The sequence below is a fragment of the Parasteatoda tepidariorum genome, chromosome 2 (genome assembly GCF_982258835.1).
Source record: "Parasteatoda tepidariorum strain Cologne lab strain chromosome 2, Ptep-v5.0, whole genome shotgun sequence".
Classification (NCBI taxonomy): domain Eukaryota; kingdom Metazoa; phylum Arthropoda; class Arachnida; order Araneae; family Theridiidae; genus Parasteatoda; species Parasteatoda tepidariorum.
Window position 1 is genome coordinate 2,830,782 of NC_141756.1, and position 10,974 is coordinate 2,841,755.

General features: G+C 26.7%; 1 protein-coding gene across 1 annotated transcript in view; it reads right to left on the bottom strand.

Annotated features, from left to right (window-relative positions):
* Positions 1 to 2,478, bottom strand: part of LOC107453179 (metabotropic glutamate receptor 6-like) — an 84,263-nt gene extending 81,785 nt beyond the window's left edge. Inside the window, exon 1 of the mRNA XM_016069888.4 lies at positions 1,842 to 2,478. Within this exon, the coding sequence (XP_015925374.3) occupies positions 1,842 to 2,346 (505 nt within the window). The 5' untranslated portion in view covers positions 2,347 to 2,478. The remainder of the gene's footprint in view (positions 1 to 1,841) is intronic.
* Between the last annotated feature and the right edge of the window lie 8,496 nt (positions 2,479 to 10,974).

Sequence of the window (10,974 nt, forward strand, 5' to 3'; positions counted from 1 at the left end):
AATAACATAATCAAATATTAAAATTGAAAATATACTGCGAATACACTGCCATAAAAGTGAAAAACAAACTTAGAAAAACGTCAGTGGCCACGATATGGAAATCAGGCAGTGTTTTGAACAAGCGGGGAGAAACTCATTTTATCAACAAAAGAATCATCCTTCATATGACTGAAACAGAGATTTTAGGGCATCAAAATATGATCCGATGTGATAGGGGTGAAAATAATTTTAACATTATCGAAATTAAATTTGTGCCAAAGATTCCTACGAAATGGGGCAATGCATGATGTGCCAAATTCTTGACGATGTTTAAAGACCTATATTGCCGGAACATGATCGGTATGTTCATCATCAAGCATTTAATCACATGATTATTTCCTTTATAGAGACGATTTTATAACGCATTTCTATAGATCAGGGGTTTCCAACTTACATGAGGCCGGGGGCCACAATTAAAAACAAAAATCAAATGGCGGGCCGCAACTTTATCAAAATTTCATGTAGGACTCTTTTATGTTTGAAGGAACATTAAATATTCCTGTCAGATTTTTACCAAGTTGCACAAAACAAAAGTATTGAATTACAAATTAAAATAAGTAGATTTTTAAAAATATTTAATTGTTATTAATAAGATTTAAAAAAACATTAAATAAATAATAAAAATTCGGGCAACAATAACTTTGATGTGCACCTATGTATTAAACAATTAATGTGCAGCAGATATCTAATTGTTAAGATATCAAACTTTGAAAAGGTTGGTATTAAAACTTACAAAGTAGCACACACAATATTCAATGAGAAAATTGAGGTTTGTCTGCTGCAACCAAAAGAGACTAGTTATTTAAATTAAAAATTTACAAATGTGTGTGTAAATATTTTCATCCAAAATTAGTGGTTTCAATAAGTTAAATCGGAGAACTTCTTCGAGAAAATTTCTGATACGCACATGCTACATTATATTCACAAAATACAAAAAAAAAATAAAACAAAAAAGAGCAACATACACGATTATTGAATAAATATTTTCTTGGATGCAAAACTTGAGAAACAAATTTATTTGCACCGTTAGTATGCTAAATTTCACAAAAACGAAGAAATTAGGTTTTTATTAACGAGAAAGGTATTGTAAACCCATATAGGTTTTTCACGAAGATTGTCCGCAAAAAAGTGACAACTAATATATTTTAGTTTGCGGGCCACAAAAAAAGGCTTCGCGGGCCGGATGCGGTTCCCGGGCCGCCAGTTGGAAACCCCTGCTATAGATATAAATAATAAACAATCATCTTTAATTAAAATTAAAAAAAAATTGATTATTTACTAAAACTCAAATTTAGTGATGTTAGTCAATATAGTCTATCACATGTTAGTTACTATCAATAAATTATTTAGCGAAATTTTTTGCGCTGAATATTACTAAGTATACAAGTTAATATTTAGTAATAATGTTTATTTTAATGAGACGAACTTCTGAAAACGTGTTTTGCTCAATCTAATAATGAAAAATCACTGGTAAGAGCAACAAGTAATACAAAAAGGTTAATTTTCTCTTTATATGCCTTTCCCTTTAATGCATCACTGTGTAATGTGAGTTAATATTGATTCATTAATTCTTGACTTTATTCTTCCCTTACGAATATTCGGATATTAAATGTATATCCGCGAAATATTCATGTAATAAACGTTGCTTTGCAATCAAATCACTCGAATTATTCAAAACGTTTACTATTAAATCTGAAAAATGCAGCTTCAAACTTCATACAATTTCAAATGACTAAGTTAAATAAAGTTCCGTTTTGTTTAATTTTTCAACTTTCATTGCAATAATAAACACAAACACTTACCCTTTATAAAATCAACAGCTTGTTCTAATCCATAAGTGTCCTTATCACAATCGTCTAATACATAAGCACCCAGTTTTATACCAGGTAAAAAGTCTTTTTTATTATTTATCCAATCCATCGTATACAACATGCATTCCAAAGCTTGTATACCTCCTTGGGGCATTATTGGCCCGCATATTCTATGATCTTCTCTCTCATGTATCATCATGAGACCACCAAGGATTATATCTCCCTCTATTTCGGCTACTCTCTTTATTGGCCAAGTATGGTTAAAGTCGACAGTGACTCTCCTTTTTCGAAACAAACTCAAAGCATCTCTGAGTATTTGAGAATGTCTTTTTTCGCCAAACCATTCATGTTCTTTCATGTACTTCAAACCATTTTGATTTATTCTATTTCCGTGTTCTCGGTATAAAGATCGTCGGTTGCTGATTCTATAAGCATCATTGATATTGAGCAATAGTAAAAATACCATGGTCATCGAGATGTTAGAAAATAGCCCCATCACTGTAAAATAAATAAAATTTGATAGATTCCATAAACGGTTAGCCGCAAAAGATGTCGAAAAACTCGTCACCACGTGGTTCACATGTCCCCTGCGAAGTATGGAAGAAGCGAAAACGACATATGAATTTCGAAGAATATTACATTCCATTGAACCGCCCTTTTAGGGCAAGTCGAGCGCCCTCTCATGTCATGCGCTCTAACACAAACTGAATTTACGTATCAAAGCTGAGGAAGATATCGACTCGTGTATTTCTTATTAAGAATCGTGGTTAATAACAGAAATTTATTTAAGTGTTTTTAATTCTCTTATTAGTAGTTAAATATAACTAGCTCTATTTTCAGTAAATGAACATATTTAAACTATTATTATCTTACTCGATTTGCCACATCATTAAAAATTTACGGTTAGAAAAAAATAGTGTTAGATTAAAGCTTACTTAACATGTTAAAAATAACTAAAAGTAAAAACAATATTTAAATTAAAGTATTTATAATAAATAAAATGTGAAAATTAAATCTTTGAACGAAAAAATAAATGTAATGAATTTTTAAGTAATGAACTTTTTTACTAAATTAACACAAAGAAAAGTAATTTTTGTTTAAAAGCTTAATAATAATTGCTGTTTTATTTAAGATTTAATGTCAGTAGCATTTGTATAAACATAGAAAAAAATGCTTGAAGTGTTATTACTATACCCTATTTGTTACTTCACTGAAAAATACAGCTAAGAATACAGCTAATGAATTATTGTATAGTTAAAGCTTATATAACATGTTAAAAAGCGAAAAGTAAAATGATTTTTTCTTAATAAAATAATAATAATTAAATGTGATGAGAATTAAGGGCAATTTTTTATGAAATTGATGTAACATAAAGTTAGAGTTATAATAAGTAATAATAACATAAGTTAACATAAATAATGATTTCAATGGTTTTGTGAATTGAAACATTAAAAACTAAAATGTAACCAGTGTTAATGATCGGACAGAATATACCTGAAGTGTTATTACTTTACTATATTTGTCATTTAAATTAAATATGCCATTAGAAAAAGGATTGTTGTATTATTAAATCGTGTTTGACATCTTAAAAAAACTGAAAGCGAAACAATATTTTATTTAATGAAAACGTTAATAATTAGATGTAATGTGAATTAAGAGTAAATTAATTTTTAATAAATGTAACACAAGCTCAACTAATTTAACTAAATTAACTCTAAAGATAATATTAACTCTTGTTTTCAAAATGCCTCTTATTAAGAGAACACAATTATTAACATAGGTTGTAATTTAAGAGCTTGTGTTCATCTTTTACTTACATTAAAAGATAAAATAGGACTATTATGAAACTGAAGATATCAAAAGTTTTATTATCTTACTCTATTTGTCACTTAGCTAAAATATAGCATTAAAAAGGGGATTACTGAATTATTACATTATATTTAACGTGTAAAAACGTTAACAGTAAAACTAAGTATAATTTTATGAAAATGTTAAAAATTAAATGTAATATGAAATACGAGACAATATTTTTTAAATATAAATGTTACACTTGTTTTTCCATTAAATTGAATTTTGAAAAATGTTTCTACTCTTGTTTTTAACCTGCATCTTATTAAGAATCGTAATTCTTAAAATAGGAAGCAACTTTAATGAATTTATTTATTCAATCATTAAAAGATAAAATGTAGCCAATGTTTACAATCATACTGATGACATTTAGATGTCATCTGTATGATTATAAACATTACAATACTATAGAACAAAGAAATAGCACTAGTGCTATTTCTTTGCACCACTAGTGCCATTTCTTTGTACTCTCTGTATATTTTAATTTTGCAGTGTAGCAAAGAAAAATATACAGTTAGAAAAAGGATTCTTAATTATTAAAATTAAACATATTTGAAACAAAAAATGGTGAAAAAATATCTATCGTTAAACTAGAACATTAATTATAAAATTAAATTTAACTTTTCCAATTTAATAACTACACAGTCGAAAATGTACTGCACTATAAAAAAGTTTGGTTACACAGTTGCCGCCGATTTAAGCGTTTAGGTAAACTAGATGCATTTTTAAATACAGCACGGTAGTAATCATACCAAAATTGTGTAAAATTGACAAAATAACAATTGTTTAACAGAATTAATGCAAATACATTATTAAAATCATGGTTTTTCTTTAAACGAAATGTTTTAGCAATGAAGCTATATACTGATTCTAACGTGCCTTATAATGAGCGTCGTCACTAAATAAACAAGCTAATTATGAATAAATAAATAAAGAAATAAATCCTGATAATCTTGCTGAAGTTCGTTCCTATTACATATACTGGGCGTTTTCCTAAAAGAAGGAAGCTGATAGTACAAATTAATGGACAACACCACGAAATTCACGTAAATTTCTTTAAATGCAAAGTAGAATATTTTTTCCGTAAGAATGTGTACAAAGTCAACCAAACATAGTTTTTTTTTAACAAGTTTTCAACTTTTTTGTTAAATTTTAACGAGAATTTAAACTATAATCTTTTTTTTAAATTTATTTACTTCAAAAATTTTAATTAAATTTTGATATTGTACACGGAATCTTCTTTAATCATTGACGTAATATATATTTCATTTTTTTTTAAACGAAATTATAAAAACCTTCCCATTAATTATCACAGGCAAATATTTATAAGAAAAACGAATAAATATTTTGTTTTGGAAATTAATGAATTTTTATCGATTTTAATCGAAACAAAGTTGGTAACAAAATTATTATAAACTGTTTCGTTGATCATTTGCACATTTATTATTAGTTTTCGGTAAATTACACGCAATTTATCAAAAATTAATACTGGGGAGAACAATTTTTTTGGATACCTTAAGTGAAATAAAATCTAGTAATTTTTATTTGAAAAAGAGAGTAATTTTTATTTTTTTAAAATTTTAGTTTACATTTTGATTGACTTCAGTATTGATTAGTTGGAATTTGAAAAATATATGTTTTTTTCTCACTGAAATACTAATTCGTGTACTCTATTTACGACAAGTAATGACACTATTTATACATAAAAATTTAAAAACAGTAATACCTTTTTAACATTATTTTAGACAAAAAATAATTTTCTTGCAAGTTACTTGAAAGTTTTACGTTTTTTCAAAAACAATTTCTAATATGCCATTTTTTATTTATATTACGCCATGCCTGGACTGCCTACGATGAAGATTTGACATCTCCATTAATTTTTCTGGTCCTCTTCATTATATGTTCTGGAAATTTACTAATATTTGTTTAAAAATATTTTTAATTAAATTCGAAAGATTTTTAACATGTTTTAATACGCAAAAGATCATTGTGAACTTTTATATGTTCTACGTGCCTCATTTTTTTATTAAAAGTTGTTTAGAATTCAAAGTATTAACATGTGATTGCTTAAAATACGTTGTTGAAAAGATATTTTTTTTACTTACTGAGTAAAACCGTCTTATTTTTGGTTTATTTTTTGTAACAATGTACTTTTTTCTACTAAAGATATTCAGAGTTTATTACTAATTCTAAGTTCAATAAAAAATCAAAAAATTAAAGTTAAGAAAATGTAAGATCATTCTTAATATTATTTCATTTAAAAATTCCCGTCAAATGATGTAGAAAAATGAAAATTTTAGTATTTTTACTAACTTTAATTTTTCCTAAATGCACCATTAAATATAGAATTGTAGTAATCGCTGAAAAAATTATATAAAATGGACAAAATAACAATTGTTCGAACGAAATGCTACGAATATATTATTCAAAAACGAGCTTTGATTTTTAAACGAAATTTTTTTGCAATGAAGGCATATACTAATCATAATGCGTATTATAGTATGAAACAAAATGAACAAAAAACTAATAAATGAAAAAAAAAATAAGAGAAACTATAAAAGTGAAAATGTAAGTAAATAATGGGAGTACAGGCATCACAAAAACTTTTTTTAAGTTTAACTAAACAAAAAAAAAAGGTCATTATAATACACCAAAATTTTTACAGTGTCCGGAGTTTTCAGTTTAAATTCAATTCAAAAGGAAGAATCTCTATTGAACTCATCTTAGAGAGTTTTATGGCTTTCCTTTTCATTTGTCTCTGGTGAACTTTCTTTCAAGATTAAAATGAGAAGCTTGCATACTGCAGGATAACTTTATAGTGTATATACACTATAAAGTTAGCCTACAGTATGCAAAAAGTGATAAAAATATATTTTTTGTAATAATTAAACATAACTAAAAGTATACAAAGTTTAAATAGTTGACCTCCTTTAAAGCAGAAATATATATTTTGTAATGATGAGTTCACTTACCTTTAAACTTTATGTTTCTACATTGTAAAAAAATCAGTATAAAGTACTGGCACTTTATGTACATCATCCATAAAATCAATTTTACCGGAAAATCCATTCTATTATAAAATCCATTTCTATCGTTAAATAGTTTACAGTAATATTTATTCAACAGAGTGATTCATTGATTTTACGGTAATTATAGCTGTGCAAATTACGGTATAATTAAAATTTTCTTCCGTAACACGTTCTAACGAAAATTAATTTTACTGTAAAAGGAACGGCAAATCTCAGTAGTGGTGCTTTTTACAGTTATTTGATCAGGAGTTTTTTACCGTCTGAGTAAAAATCGCATTTTCTGCCATTATTTAAAGCTAGGATCTTTGGGACTATTAGAACAAAAAATATTTTAAAAAGTGGTAGCTTTACTTTTATTTTCGCCTTTTTCGTTGAATCATAATTAATGCCAATTGAAATATAATATTATGTTACAATAGCATAAATTTCTTAAAGAGTTCTTTTTTTCTTAATTTAATTAAATTTCATAAAAGGACTTAAAATGTTTATAAAATGAAACTTAGTACAAACAATTAATGTTTATTCAAAAGGCTGGTATTTTATTAATCAGAGTGATTCAATGATTTTACGTTAATTATTACAGTAAAAATTACGGTATAGCAAATATTTTGCTCTATAACATGTTCTGCCAAAAATGGACTTTACGGTAAACGGAACAGTCGACTCTCAGGGCTTTTTACATCAATTTGATCTGGATTTTTTACAGTATGAGCAAAAATCTCATTTTCTGCTATTATTCAAAGATCGAGTCTTTGGAGGCTATTACGACAAAAAAAATTTTTTATGTGTGGTAGTTTTACTTTCAATTCCCTATTTTTCATTGAATCATAATTAATAGCAATATGGTATTATGTCACAACAACATAAATTTCTTAAAATTCCTTTTCTTAATTTATTTAAATCGTTCATGGAAAGAAAGGATTTAAAATGTATCCAAGTTTAAGACAAACTTATTGCTTAATGTTTTTTAAGGCATGAATTTATTAATCTGAGTGATTCAGTGATTTTATGGTAATTATAACTGTCAAAATTGTGAAATAACAAATATTTTATTCCTTAACATGCTCCAGCAAAAATGAATTAACGGTAAAAAGCACCGTCACTCTGAGTGCTGGTACTTTTTACACTAATTTGATCCGAAGTTTTAAGCAATAAAAGTAAAAATCGTATTTTTTGCCGTAATTTAAAGCAAGAAAGATTGTAACGAAAAAAAACTTCTTAAAATGTGGTAGTTTTACTTTCAGTTCCTTCTTTTTTAAGGTATCATAATTAAAACCAATTGAAGTATAATATTCTGCTACAACAACACAAATTTCTTAAAATTCTTTTTTCGTAATTTAACTAAATCATTCAAGAAAAGATAAGACTTAAAATGCCTATGAGTGGGTGATAAACTTAGTACAAACATTTAATGCTTTTCTTAAGGCTTGAATGGATTTTCGTATTCTATATACCAAGGTGCCTTCTGTTGATATGCCGAAGGATTATTTGAGTTAAATAAACATTTCGATTTCCTAGTGCCCGGATTAAGGAAAAGTTTCATGATTTCTCAGGGATATTAGATAGAGCCTGTGGTTTTCTAACACTAGCATCAAGTTTCAATGCTAATGGTTAATAATAGAAAATTTAGACGAAATTCAAGACGCTTCTGGAATATTTTAATTCGGAAAAATCTGTTAGCCAGTTGTTAATAGTGATACTACTGTTTAACGACGTCTACGAAAGTATGAACAAACTTACAGTTTATTGAAAGTATGATCAATTCTATTACCGCTATACTTATCATGTATACTTTAAGAAGTCACATGATTTACTCAATAAGGATCATCAATTTATTTAGGTCAGAAATCATTATAAATTTATACATTATAGAAAAAATTAATTAAATTAAAATTAATTAATTTCATTAAATTCATATATTATAGAGAAAAACATCATTCATGTTTGACGGATCATTATAAAAGTCAGTAAGATCATATTAGGCATTAAAGTAATTATGAAAATAATAACAGGCATACTATTATAGCTATTTTATATTATATTTATTTAATTTCACAGTTTAAATGTAATTTCATTCAAAGCAAATTGACACAATTCCAATGTGTTTGCAGTGTATCACTGATTTATTTGGATCCAATACTTTGTTACCCGAGCATTTTCGTTTAAAATTGTACCACGATACTGATAATGAAAAAAGTTTGCTTAGAGGACGACAGAAATATCAGCCATTCAATTCAAACATATTTTAATGATGGCTGAAATATCAGACATTTAATACAAGCATCTTTCGATGATGACTCAAATATCAGCCATTCAATAGAAATTTTTTTTTATGAAGACTGAAATATCAGCCATTCAACACTTTGTTTCATCTTACCCTCATTTTTTTTCCTCTGCTCTTTCTTTTTAACACATTTCATTTTAAATATAATGTATCTGATATGTTACCAATTCTAACAATATTAGAATAATAACTTAGCATCAACAATACAATTTTTTTTGAAAAATGTTTTTAAAAATTTTCTTCTAACAAACTGCATCAAAATAAAGATGACAACAGAAATATCAGCCATTCAATTCAAACATATTTTAATGATGGCTAATATATCAGACATTTAATACAAGCATCTTTCGATGATGACTACAGTATCATCCAATCAATAGAAAAATTTTTTGACGATGACTGAAATATCAGTTACTCAATATAAGTATTTTTTGATGATGACCGAAATATTTACCATTTAATACAAGCATCTTTTGATGATGACTGAAATGTCAGTCATTCAACACTTTGTTTCTTCTTACTCCTAATATTTTCCTCAGCTCTTTCTTTTTAATATATTTCACTCTAAATATAATGTACCTGATATGTTTTCTATTCTAACATTATTAGAATAATAACTTACCATCAACAATACAATTTTTTTTTAAATATTTTCTTCTAACAAACTGCATCAAAATAAAATATGCATGCATATTGATGTTTACTTTTTATAAAAGTTCAAAATAACAACTTTTTTTAACGTAAGTAAGCAGTTTTGTAACAATTCTTTTTCTAAACCTATATTTTTCATTCTGGCATATGTACAGAATTCCCAGCGCACTCTATCAGAACAAGAATAGCAAAATTAAATCCAATATTTGCTAGCATTATTTGTATTTTCTTCACATGTAATTTCCCTGAAGTATATATGTCTTTAAATAATAAAAATAAAATCCTGTTTGGTTTGCTTTTCTTTTTTAGACCTAATATATTTTCTGTTTATTGAAGGATTCATCATATGTCGAAGTTATATGATTCGGAGCCTTGTGGATTACTTTTCAAGTTATTGCTACATAAATTGTTTGGTTTTTCACAATTTATATATATATATATTTCACACATGCAATACAAAATAAAAATCGCAGAAAGATTTAGCTGGTAAGTTTAGTTGTAACATTTTTACAGACAGCATTATTAAGAATTATTTCATTTACCCACACATGCGTTCACAATTTTGATTGGCTGTTTTGTGCGTTACTAACCAGAAGTCTTCTGTGATTGGCAATGTGTTATCATTCCACTCTCTTCTTATATATAAAGATATATACAGCAAAATAAATAAATACAAAAAAAACATGAAGAAAATTAAGAAAAACAATAAATTTCATTTATTGCGCATAAGCTGCAAGTAAACAGAACTTATTAGATAAGTTCAAAATTAAGATAAAACAAAGGAAAATTACGGAACATATGAAAAAAAGGGGGAGGGGAAAGAAAAATAATAATAAAAAAATAACAAACAACTGGGGGGAAAAAAGGATAAAATATTTTTTTAAAAAATCTGGGAAATAAAATATATAACCTTCTCATCAGCCCACACGATTATATTCGCAAAAAAGAGTGCTTTCTGATATTGTATCAATATAGCCAAAGCAAATTATATCAATACAATAGTATGAGGAGCACTCAAAAAATTTTTTTACAAAAATTACAACAAATAAAATAGGACCCAATAAGTAAAAATAACACGTAAAAACAAAAAATGAAATAAAATAAAAAGAAAAAACAGAATAAAACATAATCTCTAAAGTGAGTAGCGAATTCAAATGTACTTACATAAACGGGAAATTTTTCAAGAATGATTTAAAAAATATTTTCGTAACACGATTGCCAGATTTCAAAATATGAAAACAACAGCGCAATTGAGCGTAACTAGAGTAGTTTTGTTTTAAAGTGCCGTTCTTACTGCATTGATAAAGTGCGT